This window comes from Lontra canadensis, unplaced genomic scaffold (genome assembly GCF_010015895.1).
Source record: "Lontra canadensis isolate GAN:19392208 unplaced genomic scaffold, GSC_riverotter_1.0 scaffold66, whole genome shotgun sequence".
In the NCBI taxonomy this organism is placed as follows: Eukaryota; Metazoa; Chordata; class Mammalia; order Carnivora; family Mustelidae; genus Lontra; species Lontra canadensis.
In genome coordinates, this window is record NW_022631060.1 from 1,702,670 (window position 1) to 1,723,770 (window position 21,101).

Here is a 21,101-nt window from a genome sequence, read left to right on the forward strand (position 1 = left end):
GAGTAACCTGCGTTCAAGTCTTAGTTTTGGCCTCCAGAGGCCAAGTGCATTGCTTTCTGCGCCTCAGTTTTCTTCATGGACATGGAAAGCCACCCTCTGCCTGCGATGGTTGGGAAAAATGAAAGAGGCGACACCCCGGGCTCACTGAGGTGCTCGGTAAAATGCCTTCTCCCTTTCACAGCACAACTCTCTAAACCAAGTGTGAACTGGGCCTGTGAAGGGCCACTTGCCACGCAGGGCTCGTGTGACCAATACACACTTGCTGAACACTGAGACTGTAAGAGAAAAATTATCCAGAGGGGTCCTCGGAGTGTAAGCGAAATGGGGCCCCAGTCTGTCTCCTTCATCTCGGCATCCCTGGCAGTTAGCATGGGGCAAAATTCTGTTGAACGAATGAATGAGTGAATTAATTTGTCTGGGATTCCGGGGTGCCTGGGTGGCTTAGTGGGTTAAGCGTTGGCCTCCCAATGGTGGCTCGGGTCGTAATCTCAGAGTTGGGCTCCATGCTGGGCAGGGAGCCTGCTCAAGATTCTCTCTCTCCCTCTCCCTCCTTCTGCCCCTCCCCACCCCTGTTCAAACACATGTGTGCTCTCTCAAAAAAAAGAAAAGAAAGAAGAAAGAAAGAAAGAAAGAAAGAAAGAAAGAAAGAAAGAAAGAAAGAAAGGAAGGAAGGAAGGAAGGAAGAAAGAAAATGTTAAATTCTGGGATTTTCAGGGTCCGAAGACAGGAGGACAGGTGTGCGGGCAGGGGCCAGGGCCCGGAGGCAGGCTGATGCTAACGCAGTGTCCTACTCCTATGAGGTGGTCACTGTGCCCCTAGTCACAGCTGTCACAAGGTCCTCAGTCTTTCATCCGGCCTCCAGTCTTGCATTCTGGTGAGCGGATGCAAGCACCTGGAGCCCCCCAAGGGAAGATGGGGCGGGGTGGAATGCTGGGGAGCCGGGTGCTCGGGGAAGGCCGGGCCCAGGAGCCAGAGCTGCTGCAGAGGGTCAGAAGGGTGTGGCTGGGAGGCCTTGACACTCATTTCAGGTTTCACGCTTGTTCACAGTCAGCTCGGTGCCTCCTGGTGTGGCTCACATTATGATACGCCCCAAGGAGCCCAGGTCAGGGTCTGCCCCGTCCTGGAGAGCAGAGGGACCAAACCCAGCCCGGGGTCCAGGGGCTGAAGGCCTTCCCCCGAGCTAGGTACCCCCGCCCCCCAGCTAATTTGCGGAAACCCAGCCACCTGCTCTTCCTAACAGGCCAGAGGTTGATTCCAGCCCTTGTGGGAGCAACACTGCATGGAGATCACACATGCTGACATGGAAATTACGCAGACCGACGAGATCACACACACACACACACACACACACACACACAACACACGCACACACATGCCCAGCATTCACGGAGGAGCCCTCTTCCGTGCTCTATGGTAAAATACCACCACCTGGGGCTCCATCTCAAATTCCTACCTCATCCCCGCAAAAAGGAGACAGAAGGTTTCATCTGGTGTTTTCACCACCGTGCCTTTGGCAAGAACTGGTGTGGCACCCCCACACCCACTTGTCCCCTGCTAGCACAGCTCAGTGCCATTTCAGTGAGACCCCTGCCTGGGGAGCTTGTCGCCCGCCCCCCGATCCCCTCAGAACCACCCGCAGGGAGGCCAGGTCTCCTCCCCCTCAGCAGCCGGGCCCAGAGCTGCCCCACGCTGCGGCCCCGTCCCAGCGCGGTGTGGTCGGGGCCACTGCCCCAGCCTGGGCACCTCAGGCAGGAAGCTGTCAGAGCCCAGGGCCGCCATTCGAACTGGAGCAGATGGTTTTACCAGGAGGAAGTTGACAGTTCAACTTCAAACACAGGTGACGCAGGCCTCGCACTGCCTGCTTCCCTGTCACACCCCTGCCCGCGCCTGCCCACCCCACCCCCTCCTCCCCGAGAGGGAGACCCAGGACGAGACGCCTTTCACCCACAGGTGCCGAGCTTGCCAGGGCTGAGGCAGGAGGAGGCCGAGCCCATGGGGTCCCAGCAGCCGTCACTAGCCGCCCTGTACCTGCTGGGGGTGCTGGGTGAGTACTGAGGCACGTACCGAGCTCCTGGGACTCAGGGTGCAAGGGGGGGAGATGCCAGTTCTTAACTTGGTCTGAGGCAGGCGCACATGTCCCGTCTCAGGAGCATCAGGGAGGGTTGGGGCCACCTTGCCTGTCTCCCCGCCATCCCTTTACCACCTGTCCCAGCTCGGCTTTGTTCTTGTACTGTGGGGGTCATCCTGCACCCTTCCACGTGGGACCCAGGCAAAATCAGACTCTCAGCCCCCATGCAGCTCCCCCCGCCCACCTTGAGTGTCCAGACTTGACCTAGATACACCCAGACCCAGGGCACCCATGGGTGGTTCTGATGGCACTCTGAGCACAGTGGGCCGCCACAGGGTGGGGGCTGCCTCTGAGAAGGCAGCTGAGTGTGTGTCAAAGATGCTCCCCTAGTTCCAAGTCCCCCTAACTCTGTCCCAGAGGAGCCGCAGCCCGGCGGGCCAGCCAGGCTGTGAGCGCACACTGGGTCTGCTCTCACTCCAGGCCCAGGGCAGGGGCTCCAGAACCTGGGCCCCCAGGGCCAGTGTGGAAGAATCTGGGACCTCTGAGAAGCTTGGCTGGGGGTCAGGCTAGAGGTGGGCGAGCCTGGGACCTCCTGTTTGCCGGGAGGGAGTCAATGGAAGCTGGTGGGCTCCCCACTTATGACACGTCGAAGGTGAACTGGATGAGGTCTGACCACTTCGCAAGGGTTTGGAGGGTACTGTGGGGCGAGAGAGATGCTGACCTCAGGCCAGGTGGGAACACGGGGCCTATGGCTTCCTGGTTTGGAGGGAAAGGACCTGGGGGCCACTGGCTGCCTGATCAGGGAGGCTCAGTCCCTCTAGACAGGCTGGTGAGTAGGATGAGTAGGTACGTGTGTGTGCGTGTGTGTGTGTGTGTGTGTGTGTGTGTATGAGAAGGGGTGTGTGTGTGTGTGCATAAATGCAGGTTTGCCATCCACTGTGCATATGTGATGATGCCCAGGTACACATGCGTTCACACAGCTCTTCTCGCATGAACTGTAAGACACACAAAACGCCTTCTGTCCCCAGGGCAAAGGCCCAGAGATGGGACCCCCCTGAGGAGGTGCTGCGGCCTCCTTGGCCCTGGGGATTCCTCAGACGGGGGCCTTGACGCCACCGGGGTAGGGCGGCTGGCCAGGCTCCCAGCTGGGGATGGGCATGGGATCCTGCTCCCTGGGCTTCCCATCTGAAGCCCATCATGGGTCCAGTCTCCCCGCAGGATCGGGCAGCTCCCAGGGGCCAGCAGAGCCCAGAGTCAGGGAGACTGGGAGGCAACACCTTCCCCAGGAGTGCGGGAACCATCTAGAACCCCAGGAGCTCATGCTTTCCGGTGCTTTGTGTGAACTGGCGGAGGGTAAACACTCCCATTGCTCCGTGGCCCCCAGCTTTCAAAATGCCTTTAAAGCCATTTTCTTCTGTAAGCTTCACAACAGCCTAGGAGGGAGGCGGGCCCAGTGTCCCCCATTTTATAGTCGGGAAACTGGAGTTTTAGAAAAGCCGAGAAGCCAAGCTCAGGGCTCTGCAGCTAGGGAGCACCAGAGCCGACCCCAGCCCAGCACCCTTGCTCTCTTGGGGGCCCCCTGTAACCCTAAGAGCTCAGACACACCAAAGCCATTCCCACAAGGAGGAAAAGGGCTTCGGGTCACAACTACCTTGTGCAGACATGTCCCCACCAAGGGCAGGGGATGAGGGCCAGGGCTGGGGCTGGGCGCCAACAGCATGCATGCCCTTTGAGCCATGCCGGGAAGGGATGCCTGGCCACTGGAGCCCTGGAGATGCTGTGTCTCCTGGCTGGCCATCAGGGCTATGACCTAGGGACCTTTGGGGCACAAAGATGCTCATGATGCACCTGGGGTGGTAGTGACAGTTGGTCCCCTCTGTCGCTGCCTTTAGTCCAAACCTCCTGGGACTCACCTGCTGGGGTGGGGGTTGGGGGGTACAGGCAGCCCTGAGGGTCATGCCCGCCCACCAGGACTGCAGAAGCCAGCAATGGGGCAAAGCCATGGGCTCTGCAGCTTGGATTCTGGTCTGCCGCTTGCCAGCTGGGTGACCTTGGACCATTCTGTAAGCCTCAGTTTCCTCCTCTGCAAAATGGAAATAATAAGAGTATATATCTCATAGAGATTTGTAAGGGTTAAACGAATCAATGACTATAGGCTCTGAGTAGGAAGGTCAGTTCGAGTGCAGTTAAGTGCCCAGTAAACATCGATGGTCCCAGTTACTATTACCATCATTGTCACCAGGGTCGGGGTCAGCAGGGAACAAGTCGGGTAGGACGTGGTGGGGAGTCTAGCCAGATGCCAGCCTGGCCATCGAGCCTTCTCTTTCCCAGTCCTCTTCCCCGAGGGCCTCTCTGAGGTGGTGGTGTCTTTTGGGAGACACGGAGGCAGGAAGGAGCCAGGCAGAGAAAAGGGAGACGCGTCCCGTAGGGGTTGGCAAGACACAGCAGGCAGGACAGGCCCAAGAAGGGCTGGGCACCCACAGGAGATGGTGGCCTCGGAGACTCTAGCTTCGGGCAGTCTTCCCTGGCCCGCTATTCCAGCGTGCAGAAGCTGAGGCCCTTGCTGGCTCTGGGTGAAAAGAATCTAGCACCCAGCAGCCCAAGCTCCCCACCCCCAGTGGGGAATAGAGGAACCTGGGGGCCCCGGGGCCGGCACTGGCCCTTCCAGTCACTCTGCCCAGCACCAACACTCCAGCGGGGTGTTCCCCGCAGAGACCAAGGAGGGGTTTCAACCCCCTGATGGAACTGATTGAACACTAGTCTGTGGGTGTGCAAGTGTGTGGGTACAGGTGTGAGCCCATGTGTGCATGCTATGTGAGTGTGTGCCACGTGCCTGTGAGCCCGTGCATAGGGGCTGTGTGTGCCTGCCTGTGTGCGAAGGCCTGTGGGGCTTGGAGTCGTGCAGACTGGGGCATGATTTCTGTAGGGCCCCTCACAAATGACAAGAATGCTTCTCAGAATCTCAGCCTTCTCATCTGGGGATGACCAGGGCACTCACCTTCAAGGTCAATGCAATTGTAAATCTGGTTCATTCACTCATTCCAACAGCAAGCCTTTACCGAGCACCTACTATGTGCCAGCCACTATTCTAAGCGCTGGGGACACGACTGAACCTTCGAAATCCCCGCCCTGGCAGATCCAACGTAAGAGTCTAGGTGTGATGAGGAGACAGGGACAGCATCGGTCCTGGGAGGTCATGGGTGGGGTGGGGCTGGGAGGTTGGCAGTGTCGGGTGCCGTGCTTACCCAGGGAGGGTGCAGGGGGTCTCCCGAGAGGATAATGTTTGGGCGACAGCTTATAAGAAGTGAGTGAGCATGCCGTGTGGGCCCTGGCAGGACAGTAGATGGTCCCCTATACCTTTCCAGGCCCACACACCCTCATCCCCGACCTCGGGCAAGACGTGTTTGGGAATTTTCCAGTATGGGTCATACTGTGTGTGTGCTGTGTGCTCATCACCCACCAATGAGGTCTCCAGAACACCCGCTAACTGAACGCATTCCCATTCAGTGGAACATGAACTCACACCCTAAGAGAGACTCGCAAGGGCTGCAAACATCCTCCCGCCAAGTGCACTAGAAAAGATTTCTGGTTTGGGGTTCTGAGTGGCAGATGAGGGACTGTAGCCCCAGATCACTTCCTCCGTCCACTTCATCCATCACCATCATGATGTCCGGTTCCCACAGGAACCCTGAAACACCCTTTTCCCTTGGGGCTCAGCTGGGACAGATGTGGTGGGAACAGGATAGGCAATTGGTGGTGATTGGCAGAAGCAAAAAGGGTCCTGGGCCGCCATAGACACCCATGGAGACATCCAGGGTGAGCCCTTCCCTCCTTGGCCTCAGTTTCCCCTATCTGTACCCTGGGGTGAGCTGGCTCCAGGTTCTCCCAGTGGTAGATTCCCGTAGGGCCCTGTAAAGTGATGGTGATGGGGTTTCGTGTCCTGACGCTACCATCAGCAAGCTGTGTGACCTTGGCCAAGTCACTCGGCCTCTCTGAACCTCAGTTCGCTTATCTGAAGATGAGAATGAGCGTGGGCCCTTCCTCACAGGGCCGTGGGTGGAAAAAAACTTTGGGATATGTGAAGTTCTGAACAAAACAGAGGTCTCGTCCCTGTCACAGTGGAGATGCACATATGGCATGAAATTCATGCAAATTCGATCGGACACAGCAGGCCACCAGCGAGAGAGCGACCACAATGTAGACTGTGACGGCCATTGTGCTTGTGATTGGCTCACATCCTCAGGTTGGCGCAGGCCCAGCAAGTGGGATTAGAGGCCTGAATCTGTCATTCCTTCTGCAGGCGCCAGTCCCCAGGCTTCTCCTGGCATAAGCTCGGTATGACTCTCTATGTGTCTGGCCCATAAAGAGACTCCTGATCAAAAACCAGCCAGTGCCTCTGGTGCTCCACTGAGAAACAGAGCTTGGGGCCTTCGTGATCTTTGTTTCCTTCAAGCTTGAGGGGTAGACCCCGCTCTGCTGACTGGTGTCGTTTCAGAAAAGGGGCTTTCCGATCTTCCAAGTCCGCCTCTCATCAGACGATGAAAGGAAGAAAAATCCAGAACTCCCCCCAAAAGGCCGTCCGACGTGGGGTGTTCACTGTGAATTGATGAGACGTTTGCCGACTATTAGACGGACTCATTGTTGGAAAAACAGAACATCTGACTTCCAAACAGGGCTAAGTCCTTCTGTTTCCTGATCTGGGAGACTGGGTGATGGCAGCCCCCCTCAGTAAGGCTGTCGGGAGTGGGGTCTCCCGCACAAAGGGCTCGCCCTGGGGTTGCACCAAGTAGGAGTGCCGTGAGGGTTCACTCTCACTGTTCCCATCAGTCGCATCCCAGCTCCCAGGACCCCGCCGCCTTGCCTCTGCTTCCCGGCACGTGGCCACTGCAAAGATGTGCGCGGGTCCCAGCAGGGTCTGGGAGCGGGCCCGGGGCCGGCCAGCCTGGACCAAGCTCTAGCTCTGCCAAGTCCCGCAAAGGGGAACCGCTAACACGGAACATTCGCCAACAATTCCCAAACCCAAACGACGTCTGCGGATCTCTGGAAAACTCCTTTGGTGCAAATCCTGACCTGAACGAACAGCAGGCTGTTTCTAACCCCGCGCCTCCCACATCATGTGAAAATCCATATGTTCTGTTGCAGAACCCATCACGAGTTGGAAGCTGGAACTCCAGACACGGGGAGACAGTAGGGTGCCTCAGAGGTGCTGGCCAGCTCTCTCGGGCTTTCTCAGCCCTGAACACGGCCTGGGCTCGGCCACTCCAAGCACGACATCAGGGGCCTCCAAAGGGGGGCCGGCAGGGGAGAAAGGGGGCCTTTGGAGGATTCTCATTCCTGGCCCCAGCTGCTCAGCTGCAGCCATGGCTGGCAGATTAGGAAATGGCCATGGCGTCCCTCATGGGCCTCGGGGTCTCTGGGCTTCTGTTTGCAGCTCCTGTAGCCGCAGAGCCATGGGCCTCAGCCACACGCGGGGCTGGCAAAGCCACAGCCCCGGACGGGCTCAGAGAGAACCTGAGCCCAGTCTCCAGGGCTCCAGAGAAGGAAGCTACTGGTCACACCCCTGTGAGGAGCAGCTAAGAGAATGAAAATAGGTCTTGGACAATGAAAACCTGAGCATGTCTCTGGACAGACAGAAAGAAGAAGCATCCAGAAGGCTCCGGGTCAGTCACACATCTCACCGACCACTTCTGCCCGGTCCCTGCCAGCCACTGAGATACATCAGGACCTGAAGGTTATAGATCAGAGAAGTCTGAACAGAGAGGAAGCTGAGGATGGTGGCATCTAACTTCCTCATTTTACAGATGAGGAAACCAAGCCCAGAGAGGTTGAATGACTTGCCAAGATCACAGAGCAAGTTCGCAGAAAAGGTTCCCGATGGCATGTTTCACTAACGGAATGGAATTCCAAGTTCACTCCTGATCATCAGGTCCGTACGCCGTGAACAGGCCAAGAGTGGTGAAGGGACGGGAGGCAGCTTGGCCCAGCAGTCAAGAGCACAGAGTCTGGGACAGATGTCTTGGCTTTGAGTCCCAGCCCCAGCAGTGACCTGCGGCGTAGCAAGTTAGTTATTCTTCCGCCACTTCTTCAACTATAAAATGGAGATTAAAATAATAGTGCCCACTTGGGTGCCTGGGTGGCTCAGTCAGTTAAGTATCGGGCTCTCGGTTTTAGCCAGGTTGTGATGTCAGGGTCGGGTGTTGGAACCCCACGTCAGGCTCCGTGCTGGATAGGGAGTCTGCTTTCGGATTCTCTCTCCCTCTCCAGCTGCCCCTCCCCTCACTAGCACATGCTCTCTCCTCCCTCTCTAAAATAAATAAATCTTAAAAAAAAAAAAATAGTACCTACTTCATAGAGCTGTGGTGAGATTTGAGAGAGTTAACATATATAAATGCCTGGTAACTGTGAACTCTAACAGTGTTTCCAGTGGTGATGATGATGATGGTGAGGCTGATGGTGATGGTGATGGGTGTGATGGTGATGGCGGTGTTGTTGTTGATGGTTAACAGTCATCATCATGGTGATGATGGTGAGGACGATGGAGGTAGTGATGGTGATGGTGACAGTGATGGTAATGGTGATGGCGGTCGTCATGGTGATATAATGATGTTGGTGGTAGTGATGGTGAGACCGATGGAGGCAGTGATGGTGACGGTGATGGTGATGGTGGTGAAGGTGATAGTGGTCATAGTGATGGCAATGATGCCAATGGTAGTGACGGTGAGGCTGATGGAGGTAGTGATGGTGACAGTGATGGTGATAGTGATGGTACTCATGTTGATTGTGGTGACAGTGACAGTGATGGTGATGGTGAAGTAGGAACAATCCAGGAAATGCTGTTCTACCGAGAACATCAGGCACCCAGAGGGAGCCAAAGCCCTGGGATTCCTAGACGCCCTTCCTCAAAGAGCATTTTGGGGATTTTACTTGGTTCTCCAGCTTGTTCCCTCTTTCCCAAGAACGTTCTCTGAAGGGAGTATAGGTCATCCTGTGTGATATCTGTGAGAACGGTCTGGTCCAGTCCCTGTCCCCAAGGGCTCCAATGTCTGGGGGCTCAAGCCCCTCAGGGACAGGGTCTGGGCTGTGTTCATCTCTGCACCCCCAACTTGGCACTCTGGAGGCACAACTAGGTGGCAGTGAGCATGGTTTTGGAAGGCAGACTCACAGTTTGAATCCAGGCCCTGGCAGGTGCTGGCAGTGTCCCCCTGGACAGGGCATTCTCCCTCTCCCAACATTGACACCATGAATATATTCGACTCACATCATGAAGCCATGTGAAGAGTAACAATGATATCCATCAGGAGCGACCCTGAGTGCTGAGTACACAGTAGGTGCTCAATTGTTGGTAGCTGCTATTAATAATGAATGTTGACTGGGGAGTATGAAGGTCTCAGGTGGGAAGCAGGAGTGGTGAGCCCTCTTGTCTGGATCTCCACACACCCCAGGCCAGCAGCGCTCCCTGACTATCCTCGCCGTGCCTGCCCCAGGCCCCACGGGCTCCAGTACCCCCAGCTTTGAGCACCAGATGCAGAAACGTCACGGTGCGATGTGGGCGTTATTACCGAGAGCCTTGGCTGGGAGGAAAGGGCCAGCTGGCTGGGGCCTGTCTTCCCTTATAATTCTAACACCAGCTCCAGAACACTCAGGGAAAAACAGGCTTTTTAAAACACACTTTTTTTTTTCTTTTAAACACGCGGCAACAATTTCTCAAAAGCAATTTCAAGGGAACCATTTACTCCCTAAAGTCGTCACTCTGACTGTCCCGGCTCCCAGCTACGAAGCCAGCCCAAGGGTCAGACAGAGGGAAATCAGAGCCCCTACTTTAAGGCTGACAGAGCTGAGCAGCAAACATGGAGGGGGGTTCTGAGGCCACACAAGTGCATCCCCCCCAGGCCCACCCAAATCCCACCTCCGCCCCAGCCACAGACGAGCACTGTGCCGCCTGGCTGTGTTATCTCGGCACCCCGCCCCCCCATCTCGGAGCTGACTTCCTCCTCCAGAAGCTGAGCCACTGAAGATACATTACTGTCATGCCCATCCTGCCACCAGGATGCTGGAAAGTACAAATGATGCTGGGGCCTCCCATTCTCAGTCATTCCTCTGGTTCTCTACAGCTGCAAAGTTCAAACTCTCTTAGACTGAAAGCAGTGTTCACGAGGGTTTCACACTGCAGCCAGAGGCAGGGAAAGGGATCCCTTATCCTCACAACCAACCGTGTATTCTGACATTCTCTCTTCATAGTCTATGCACCAAAGGAAAATCCCTTTTACTGATGTTTATATAAAAAGTAAAGCTTTAAAACGGGGAAAACATGGATAGTTGCAACCCACGGAGTTGGTTTCATGACCCACCTAGGGGCTCTGATGTGTAGTATGGAACCCAGAACCCCATACGAGGGGGCTGCAGAGGAGGCCACTACTCAGCGGGCAGGTGTGAGGTGGGGTGGGGGGCAAGAGGGAGGCTCCAGTTCCTGACCCTCCTCTCTCCTTTCCGCAGTCAATTCCTGCCTCGGGGGGCCCTACTGGGAGAAGTCAGGTAAGGAAGAGCCATACAGAGGCCTGGACCAGGGGGTGATGGGGGGGAGCTATGATTCCATCGGGCTGTAGGGGGACCTGCCAGAGTGAACCCCACCCCCACAGAGCGAGAGAGCGCCCCAGCACGCTCAGATATGGACACCCACACAAGCGTACACATTTAGATGCTCGCGTGCCTACAGATGCCCTCAATGGCCTCAAAAGCGCCACCTGAATGCTGGTTCTCAGGGTAATTACTACTGGGACCCATTCACCACGCACAGAAAACATACTGGCCCATAATGCACCCTGCACAGTCCTGTTTCCTACTCAGTCCTGCCAGGTCTCCCCAATCAAAGGCATTTGCAGCTGACGCTGTGGAGAGGGGCTGCTGCAGACTGTAAAGTATGTGGAATGCCCTGCCTTCAAGGTGAGACTTGAAGAGGCTAGTGTTTCCCAAACAGGGCTCCTGGAATGCATTGTATAAAAGCTAGGCAACACTGGAGACGTCCCTCACTGGAGAATGACTGCGTATACCGGCCTGGAGAAGGCTCTGAGAAGTCCTGCAGTGAAAAAAACCTGTTCAGTACTTTTTAACTCAGCCGTTCTCAGACTCATTTCACCCCAGACCTCATTCTTTCATGTCTCCTGAGATAACATCATGCTGAATGTGTTTTGGGAGACATGTGCTGGAGGGTCTCATGAAGCCGTGTGCAACCAGAAGGAGCTGTAGAGGCCTTAGCAGGCCCCTGTCCAGGACCTGGAGCCCTGCAGTGGCATCCTAGCTCTGAGCCCTAGCAAGTGCTTTGTCCATTCTAAGCCCCAATTTCCCCACCTATAAAATGGAGAGAACATCTGTTCCCTGGTGAGGATTCAGTGAGTCAGCTCCCTGGGGGGAAAGGGGCAAAATATCCTGCCAATGTCAGGAGTTGGACAAGCCCCGTTTGTCTCAAACTGGTCCAGTGACCTTGCCAAGCCCTAGCCCTGTGCTCTGGGCCCTAAGCCCAGAAAAAGGTAGCCTGTCTAGAAGTTTCCAACCAGGGAAAAACCTCCACCTCCCAATCACTCGGAAAAACCTTCTACATTAAAAGAAAGAAAGGAAGGAAGGAAGAAAGAAATCATGAACAGGTAATACAGTTGCCTGGCCTAAATCTTTAAAAATATGAAAAGATCTGTAGTGACGCATCTCATTTCCATTTCTGTCCCCCATCTGCCCAGTCCTTCCCCACCCTAACACCCCAGGTAACAACCACATGGATTCCTGTCTTTTCTCTCCTTCTAGAATCTATGCAGGTACAAATATATATATCCTTCTTTTTTATTTCAGGAAGCTTTATAAAATCACCCTAGTCCCATTCTTACCCATGATCCAACAATTCCACTCCTTGGTATTTACCCAAGAGAAACGGAACACGTGCCCACACAGACAGACATCAGCTCAGGAATGTCCCACGCGGCTTTGTTCACAACAGCCGAACAGTGGCTAGATAAACAAATCGTGGCACAGCCACACAGCGAGACCTCATTCCACAAGAGGGAACGTGGTGGGTGCAACGATACAGAGAAACTCCGAATGCCGAAGGAAGGGGGTCAGACGAGAAAAACAGGACAACAGAAACACAAACACACTGCACGATTTGCGTGATTCCCCGTACATAACATTGGAGAGGAGGCAAAATGCGTCTCTAGCAACAGAAAGCAGATCCGTAGGCACCTGAGGCTGGATGCAGGGGAATCGGCCACACCTGGGCACGAGGGAACGTTCCAGGTGACAGACATGTCTACCTCTCGAGTGTGGCAGTAGGTCCAGACGTGCATGCATTCGTCAAGTTCCCCTGAACAACTCCTACGTGCACACATTTCACTGGGTCTAAATCGTACCTCAATGACACTGGTTTGAGAAATCAGAGAGAGAGAAATAGAACAAGCACCAGGCCCTATTTCTAATGAAGCAGAGTTTGCAGAGTGGGACGATCCTGCTGGACAGCGGGGTCCTGAGCACCCCCTTGCCGCTGCTCTGAGTTCCCCTCTGCTCTGAGGTCTCCAGCCCCAGCCCCAGCCCCAGGGGCCCAGCTTTGAGGGACTGCTTGAGTGTCTGGGAAACCCCCCTCCTTGCCATGTCCCCGAGGGCAAAGCTCACGGGAGCCAGGCAGGCAGCCCCCGGGGATGGAAGACAGCCTGGCTGGGTAGGAGCCTGGTGGGGAGAGGGCAGAGGAGGGATCCCACGGAGGGGACCCCCCAAACACATACCTCTTTGACCCCCAGGAAACATGGTGAGACTGACAGGCTCCCACTCGCCGTGCCAGGGCCAGCTGGAGGTCCTCCTCGGTTCCACATGGCACACAGTGTCTCGGTGGAGCTGGAACCAGGGTACAAACCACAGGGAGGACAACACGCAGGCCTCAGAATTCTGCCGGAGCCTGGCTTGCGGGAAGGCCTTGGTCTTGGCCCACCTCCCTGACTTCAACAATCCCCAGCACCCGGTCACCTGCTACGGACGCCTGGGGTCCTTCTCCAACTGCAGCTACAGTGAGGCCAGCCAGAGGAGCTCTCTGGGCCTGATCTGCCAAGGTGGGTGACTAGCCGGCCACACGGGTCCCCTGGGCCTGAGCACCAGCCCCGGGGGAGGCTGCCCAGGGCCTGGGATCTGGGGCCCAAGCCAGCAGGTGGAAGCGGGGTTCTAATGTACAACAATGACCCCCCCAGACACATAAGCTGGTGGGGAACTGGAGGGGAAAGGCTGAGGGGGGGCTGGAAGAGATCAAAAACCTGGTTCTGCCATTGCTAACGTTAGCGTCTCCTCTTAACCCTCACTTACCAACGGTAAAATGGGCCTGCGCTGCCCCCCCCCACAGGATGCTTAGAGACAACGTGTGGGTCAAGTGGGCCTAATGGGGCAAGCGGCACTTACGTCATGAGTTCTAGGTCTTTCTCCAAACCATCCAGTACCCCCAGCCCTCCCCCGACCCTGCCTTCTTTCCCCCAACTTCCAGTCCTCCCTCCCGGGCTCCTGCCCCTCCCTCACTGGAGTATCTCCTTGCAGAGCCTCGGAAGACACCACCTCCTCCCACGAGCCCCCCACCCACCACCACTCCAGAGCCCACAGGTAAGAGAATTCGGAGGTTCCCGGGGGCAGGATGCGGGACTTAGCCAATAAGAACATGGGATGCCCCATTGCATTGGAATTTCAGGTGAACATGATGAAGTTTTAGTATAAGTAGGTCCTGGGCAACATTTGGGAGCTCACCACCCCCCACGGCCAGTCTCTCCTTCGACCTTGTGTCGGCAGCGAGCAAGCCCCCCCCACCCCCACAGCCGGCTGGGTGACACTCAGACCCGCTCCCCGCTTCGTCCCTCCACAGCTCCTCCCAGGCTGCAGCTGGTGGCCGGGCCCGGGGGCCTGCGGTGCGCCGGCGTGGTGGAGTTCTACTACGGCAGCCTGGGGGGGGGCCATCAGCTACCAGGAGCAGGACCAGGACCGGACCCAGGACCTGAAGAACCGCATCTGCGAGGCCCTCCACTGTGGCTCCTTCCTGAAGCACCTGCCAGAGGCCGAGACAACCAGGACCCAAGATGCGGGGGAGAGCAAGGCCTTGCCGATTCGATGGGAGGTCCGGAACGCCAGCTGTGCGTCCCTGGAGCAGTGCTTCAGGAAAGTCCCACCCTATGAGGGTGGCCAAGCTCTGGCCCTTGTCTGTTCTGGTGAGTGAGACCCCGTGAGGACCCATGGGGCGCCCCAGATCGTCCATCATCACCTGTTCCCAGAAACCTCTGCGTGGAGCACAGGGCACTGGGCACCGAGGAGAACGGGAGGGAAACAGAGGGCGAGGCTACACTCCACCCAAGGCCCTGGAGATCTCCGCAGAGTAACACAGAATGAGCTCAAATGCACAGGCTGCCACTCGGGAAGGTGGGATCAGCCAGGACTTCCAGGACGAGGCAAGGTCTCCTCAGGGGTTTGGAAGGAGGAGAGGAGCAGGGGTTTGTTTGCTGGAACAGAGGAGAGGAGTCTTTTTAGGTGGGAATTGTGACTCGTGCCAAGGATCGGAGCAGGTGGTGCACTGAGGGGGACCAGCCTTCCAGGAGAGGAGTTTGTAAATCCCAGAGACAGATGGGACCAGAGCAGGGGTGACAAGTAGGAGGTCCCCCCAGCACAGCAGGCAGAAGGAGCCCGAGCAGGTCCCCACAGAGCTCCCCGCAGAAGCTCCTGCACAATGACAAGAAGACTGATGAATCTGGGTGTGGCTGAGGGGAGGAGACCCAAGAGGATGGTCTTAGGGACCCCAAAACCAGGATCACTGGGAAAACAGAGGAGGAAAAGGCCACAGATCAGAGTAAGAACAATCATAGCATGCCTCGGGAGGGAGTGGGTCCCCATCACCAGTCCGGACTGTAAGAAGTCAGACTTCCTGAGCACTTCCTTGGTGCTAGAGACCTTCCCAGGACGGTCGTTCATTTTCACAACAACCTGAGGAGGTGGGTGCTATTATTATCCCCACTTTACAGATAGGGAAGCTGAGGCTCAGAGAGGTTAAATTTCTTGCCCAGTATCACAGAGCATTAGCAGGGATTTCCACTCGAGCAGCGTCACTCCAGAGCCTGCTGTCCAAGCCTCCGCTACCAAAATCACCAGCTACATCAGGCTGGTTAGGAATGCAGGTGCATTCCGATTTGCATCTCAGCAAGGTCCTAGGGGAGGTGTGTGCACACTTCTGGAAGCCTTGCTCTGGACCACTGGGCTCTCCCGCTAGCACACCGGTCCTCACTCCTCAACCCCGCCCAGCCCCTGGATACCTGGTGTGGATTAGCGAGACACTGCCCCCTCCAGGTAGATGCAGGCCCCCAGGGTCTCTCCCCCTGACCCACCTGGCCCTCCTGCAGTCTACAACCTGCAAAACCAGATGGGGGAGGTCTTGCCTTTGAAATTCCACTCTAAGTAGAACGTTTACTAGGGCCTTTTAGATGGATGTTGCTATGGAAACTGGCCAAGCTGGTGTGATCACGGCTCACTCTAACCTGAGCACAGGTGTGCCCCAGCTCTGGAGCCTAGGCCCCACCCCGACAAGCAGAAATGGATTCAATCCTTTCATCAAAGCCACCCCAGAGGCTGGACAGAAGGATTCCTGGGTTCTGTCCCACCCCTGAACTGCCAGGACCCAGAGCAGGAAGTGTTTCCCATCCCTGGGCCTCAGTTTCTCCTTTCTGAAAAGCCCTCCTATCTCCCAAAGAGCAGCAGGAGAAGGATAGAATGGTTCTCAGAGGGACGTGGACCCGGGGGGAGCCTGCTTCTCATTTCTCTTCTCTTACCCTCCCCTGCCTGGAGGCCAACTCCCTCCTGTGGCTGCCACGGGCATCGCCACTCCGCCAGCTTCTTCCCTGAAAGCACCCATGATGTCACATCTCAGGATAGCTACCAGCAGTTGCCCACACATGCCAGGGAAAGAGCTTCTGGGGGGAAATGCTAGAAGATGTGAGAAGGAGGGAAGAACAGAAAGGAAGGTGATCCCAGCACCCCGCCCCCAACTAGCTGGGCTCTGCCAGGGCCCCCTCTTGGCCAGCGACACATGGCTCCAGTGGTCAGGCACATAGACTAGGAACCAAGGGAGCTCCTTCCAAACGTGCCACCTGCCCTCCATTGCTTCTCCTCTCCAGATTTCCAGCCCAAGGTGCAGAGCCGCCTGGTGGGGGGCAGCAGTCTGTGTGAAGGCTCCGTGCAGGTGCGCCAGGGCAAGCAATGGGAAGTCCTGTGTGACGTCCCCCGGGCCAAGGGCACTGCGCGGTGGGAAGAGGTGTGCCAGGAGCTGCAGTGCGGCAAAGTCAACTCCTACCGGGTGCTGGATGCCGAGAAGACCTCCCACGGCCTCTTCTGTCCCCAGGAGAAGCTGTCCCAGTGCCACCAGCTTCAAGAGAAAAAAACCCGCTGCAGGAGGGTGTTTGTCACATGTGAGTTGGCCACAGCCCCGGGGGCAGAGGGACATTCTGGATTTTCCCTCTAGGACCCAATCAGTGAGCGTGTTTCTGAAGGACGGGCTCAAGGACTAGACAGAGAGTTGCGGAGCCTTAGAAAAGGAAGGAAAGGTGGCAAACTCAGGGGTGGAGGGGACGGGGCTGGCAATGGTGCTCAGACAGCAATGAACATGAGCCATAAAGAGGAGACTGGCCATAATGGATGAGAGAGCTCTCAGTCTAACTTCTAGTCTTCCAGGATGGAAGATAGAAAAGCAAGGGAGAAATGGTAATCAAATAGCGCATAAAAGAGGGATGGATGGACGGACAGATGGATGGCTATTAGCATGTGATGGCAAAGTGATCACTTATAAGCAACTGGCAAAGGGTAGAACGTTAAATAGTTGTAACAAGAGGGGCCAGTGACAGCTGGGTGATGAATTGCTGGATGGTAGGTAGGAGACAGATGGATGGGTAGCAGAGAATTGGAGAGAGGCGTGGAGAGGCGGGTGTATGACTGCCTTCTGCCCACGCTGGTGAATTACTGCAAGGAGCGGGGAGGAGGGGGGGGGGGGCAGGGGAAGCCAGGCAGCCGGCCAGCAGCCTTCCTCTGAGCAGGCAGTTCCGATGTCCCGGGCAGGACCGCCCTGACCTCTCTGCCTCCCCCAGGCCAGGACCCAAACCCGGCAGGCCTGGGCGCAGGCACCGTGATGAGCATCATCCTGGCCCTTGTGCTCCTGGCAGTGCTGCTGGTCTTGTGCGGCCCTCACGCCTACAGGAAGCTGGTGAAGAAATGTAGGTGCGGGTGCCCCAAACCCCCTGCCTTTCAACTCCCGGGAGGGGGCCTGGGAGGGGCGGAGGAGGGCACCTCTGCTTTGCCACCCGGCCCCGCCCCTCTCCCGCCCTCACGAACAGAAAGAGAAAGTCAGGAACATGATAAGCGCTGATTGGCCCACACGACGCACCCCCCAGGCCAAGGAGGGGGCGTGGCCATTTTCAAAAAGGACCCACCCCCAGCCTCCGGACCTGGCTCCACCCCCTAGCAACGGCGCAAGATGCTGATGGAGCCACTTCCTCTCTGAGCCTCAGTTTCTTCATCTGCCTAATGGGTGATTGCACACCTTGTGAATATAAGGGGCTGGTATCCTTGCCTCGCAGAACTCTGGGAAAAACTATTCAGAGAGAGGAAGTGGATTAGAGGAGATGAAAAGAGAAGGCCTGGAGATGGGCAGTGTCGGCTAGGTCCCTAGCGCTAGGCTCTATTCTAATGCCCCGTGGTCATTTCTTCTGAAGAGGCAGCCCCCTCAACACGCTCCTTTAGCTCTAGGTGGGTCCAGTTACCCTCTGAGCAAATCAGAAAACTGAGACCCCGAAAGGCTTCAGGGGGTGAAGTCCAGCAGTCCTTCCTTCAGCTGCACCTGCCACCTCCTGCCTCCCTTCCCCCAGCATCTCCCCATCCTTCCCTCCCGTGATGGCTGCCCACCCTCGTCCTCATGTGCTTTTCCTGTCTCCTAGTCCGCCAGAAGAAACAGCGCCAGTGGATTGGCCCCACAGGAATGAACCAGAATAGTAAGTGTCCTGGGAGGCAAGGTCCTCCCTCAGCCCCAGCCAGTGTCTATGGGGCTCCCGGCTCACTGCTGACCATCATGGAAGCCAGCAACTACTTGAGTCCTCTAACCCCCACCCCCATACTCATCTAAGGTGGGACTGTGGTCAACAGATGTTACCAGGTGGTATCCATGGTCACATAGATTTAGAAATCAGAGAGTTAAGCAACATTAGACTTGGTTCTTTATTTCAGGACTTATTGGAACCTTAATGGGCATTTTTGCAAGATGCATCCCACTTCCCACTCCACATCCATCCTTTCCTTTTGCTAGGCAGGATGTGTTGTGAAGTCTCTTACAGTATAAAGCCCCTTAGCTCCAGGAGAGGAGGGATGATATCGCCCTATCACTTGTGTTCCAATCCCCTGCTTAATAAATGCTTGATGAATGACTGGTCTACGGAAAGCCCACCCCACCAGACTGCTGGCCAACCCCAAGCTGCTCTAAAAGTCTGGCCCCTGCAAGAATGAACCTTCCCAGGGAGAAAGGAGTAGAGGGATGCATTGAAGAAACTGTGGGTGCCCTTGCCTTTCCCCTATCCCACAGTGGGAAATTCCAAGCCCCTACCAGGAAGGAGGAGGAGGGACAGAGCAGGGAGGCTAACGACACTGTCCCCTGCCTCTGCTCAGTGTCCTTCCATCGCAACCACACGGCGACCGTCCGGTCCCAGGCTGAGAACGCCACCGTCTCGCACGTGGAGAATGAATACAGTCAGCCGCCCAGGAACTCCCAGGTCTCTGCTTATGCAGGTAAGCAGCTATCTCCCCTGGCTTCTGGGGAGGAGGCGGGCCAGCATGGGTCACGTGATCACTGGGAGAAGGGATGCCCTGGGGGAGAGGGGGCTCTCACTGCCCTTTGACAGCTGTCCCAGCGGGGTATGGAAGGGATCCAGCCTTCACCGTCCTCGGCTTGCCTCCCCCACCCCCAGCCCCGAGACTGTTAGCCACTCAGCTCCGGAGAAGCGTACACTGGGACACCAGTAGCCACAGCACTGTTGCAACCTAACAGGCCAGCGTCTCCGCAGGGCCCTGTGGGCCGGATGGTAAATGAGGCCCCTTGGATTCCTTCCAGGCAGCACAGAGCTGGCAGGGGCCTGCGGAAGCCCTGTACTGAGTGCTCCCAGTCTGGCATGAACAATTAAGCCCCAGGGAGCCTGGAGTTCAGTATCATTAGTGAACACCGCTGATTTGATCAGAACAGATACCAGACTGTCAAGCCACCAGCTCATAAAGCCCCTGTGATCTGCAGGCCCCCACGGGCTCCTGGGCTCTGAGGGGCTCTCTCTGGGTCGCCTGGTGGGGTACTCCTGCTGCAAAAGGTCTCTTTCCTTTCTGCAGCTCTGGAAGGGGCCCTGCGTCGTGTTTCCACCCAGCCTGATAACTCGTCCGACAGTGACTACGACCTGCACGGGACTCAGAGGCTGTGAAAGGTGAGCCCGGCTGCCGGACCCCTGGGACCTCGGATGGGTCCTGTGGAGAAGCACCAGCTCCTTGGGTCCTCGCCTCCTGCCCATCCTGCCCGTCCAGAATGGGGGGCTCAACACATCTTGACTCTTTTTTTTTTTTTTAAGATTTTATTTATTTATTTGAGAGGGAGAGAGCACAAGCTAGGAAACCGGGGGCTCGGGGCCTATCCCTCACCTCCGTGCACCATCTCCGGGGTGTGAGGCTTCCTCCTCTGACCTGTTTCCTTCTCTCCCCTCAGAACCAGGCACCAGGCACGAAACATCAAGAGCCAGACCTGTCTCCTGAGAACAGTCTGCATCCGCTGCATGGAAATGATTTCTGCCCCAGCTACAACATGGACGGAGACAAGGGGACCTTCAGATATGTCCCCTGTCCCTGCCGCTGCGGGTGTCGGATCCCAGCCCAGGGAAGACCCCCAACACAGCTGGGCTGTCCCTCCCCATGTGGGAACCATGACGGGGACAGCCCAGAAACAAGACCTTCCCCAAGCAGACATGTGGGGGACAGCACCCGGAGGACCTGGTTCTCTCCTCAGACTCTGATCCCAGTGAGCAAGGAAGCTCCGCTCTGGGGCGTGGGGTGGGGTGGGCGGGGGGGTGCTCAGTTCTCCAGGGTTTTTTTTAATATGTTCTTTGTAAATAACACTTTTTATACTTCCTGTGAGCTAGAGGGCCTCCCCTCCGCAGTCCAGGGTCCAACGCCAGGACCCCTCTCGGGACAGCAGTATAGCCGTCGTGGTCAGAGGCGCTGTGCTCCTCAGACAGAGTGCCTCAACCTGGCAGGCAGCTGCCACCTGACACGGAGCCCCATTTTCACCCTCCGTGAGCCCCCCAGCCCCTCGCCCCAAGATGCCTTCCGGAGCAAAGAACACTAGATCTCCGGGACCACTGGCGGCCAAGCCCAAGGGCACTGTGCCAGCCCAGGGCCTGGAGAGGGCACCTCATAAATCCCAGCCCACGTAGGGTTTTGTTTCACACAGCAGTTTAAAGTTCAAAGCTAAAGAGGTTTCAGCCCATCACAGCTAACTTCTAAGCTGAGAGTCAGAGACCGGGACTGGACGTTTCTGGAAGTTAAATCATTCACTCCTCAGCAGAAGCAGTCTCTGCTGGTCAGAGCGTCCAGACACACACGGCAGCCTGCGGTGCCCGGGTTTCCTTAGCGAGGAAAGGAGGATGAGCGAGAGGGGCACATCTCGCTGGAGGCTTGAAGATCTAGAACAGGCAGAGGCTGGGCCTGGCCCCACTAAGCCCTCAGGCACCAGTCCTAGGGAGGCATCTTGGGTCTGGGGCTTCCTCCGCACACTCTGTCACTGTTTCTACCGGGAGCAACAGCTCTTCACAGCCTGAGTCACAGAAGCCAACATGGGAAGTTACTAGAAGGATGTGGGGGAGAATCAGGGGATCCGGGGATACTATATTGCCCGAAGGTTCTGGTCAGCCCTCCGCCCACACCTTCCAACCAGGTCTCAGGTCTGCCCCAACCATGCTAGGGATCCAGAAGCAGG

General features: G+C 56.6%; 1 protein-coding gene across 1 annotated transcript; it reads left to right on the plus strand.

The window, feature by feature from the left end:
* Positions 1-1,884: 1,884 nt before the first annotated feature.
* CD5 (CD5 molecule) lies at positions 1,885-20,164 on the plus strand. The gene is given in 12 exon segments (XM_032879147.1): positions 1,885-2,044; positions 10,562-10,600; positions 12,844-13,149; positions 13,622-13,684; positions 13,941-14,020; positions 14,022-14,280; positions 16,231-16,521; positions 17,194-17,319; positions 18,040-18,093; positions 18,761-18,880; positions 19,469-19,560; positions 19,836-20,164. Coding segments are annotated over 11 exon segments (1,479 nt in total). The 5' UTR covers positions 1,885-1,992; the 3' UTR covers positions 19,558-19,560; positions 19,836-20,164.
* Positions 20,165-21,101: the final 937 nt, after the last annotated feature.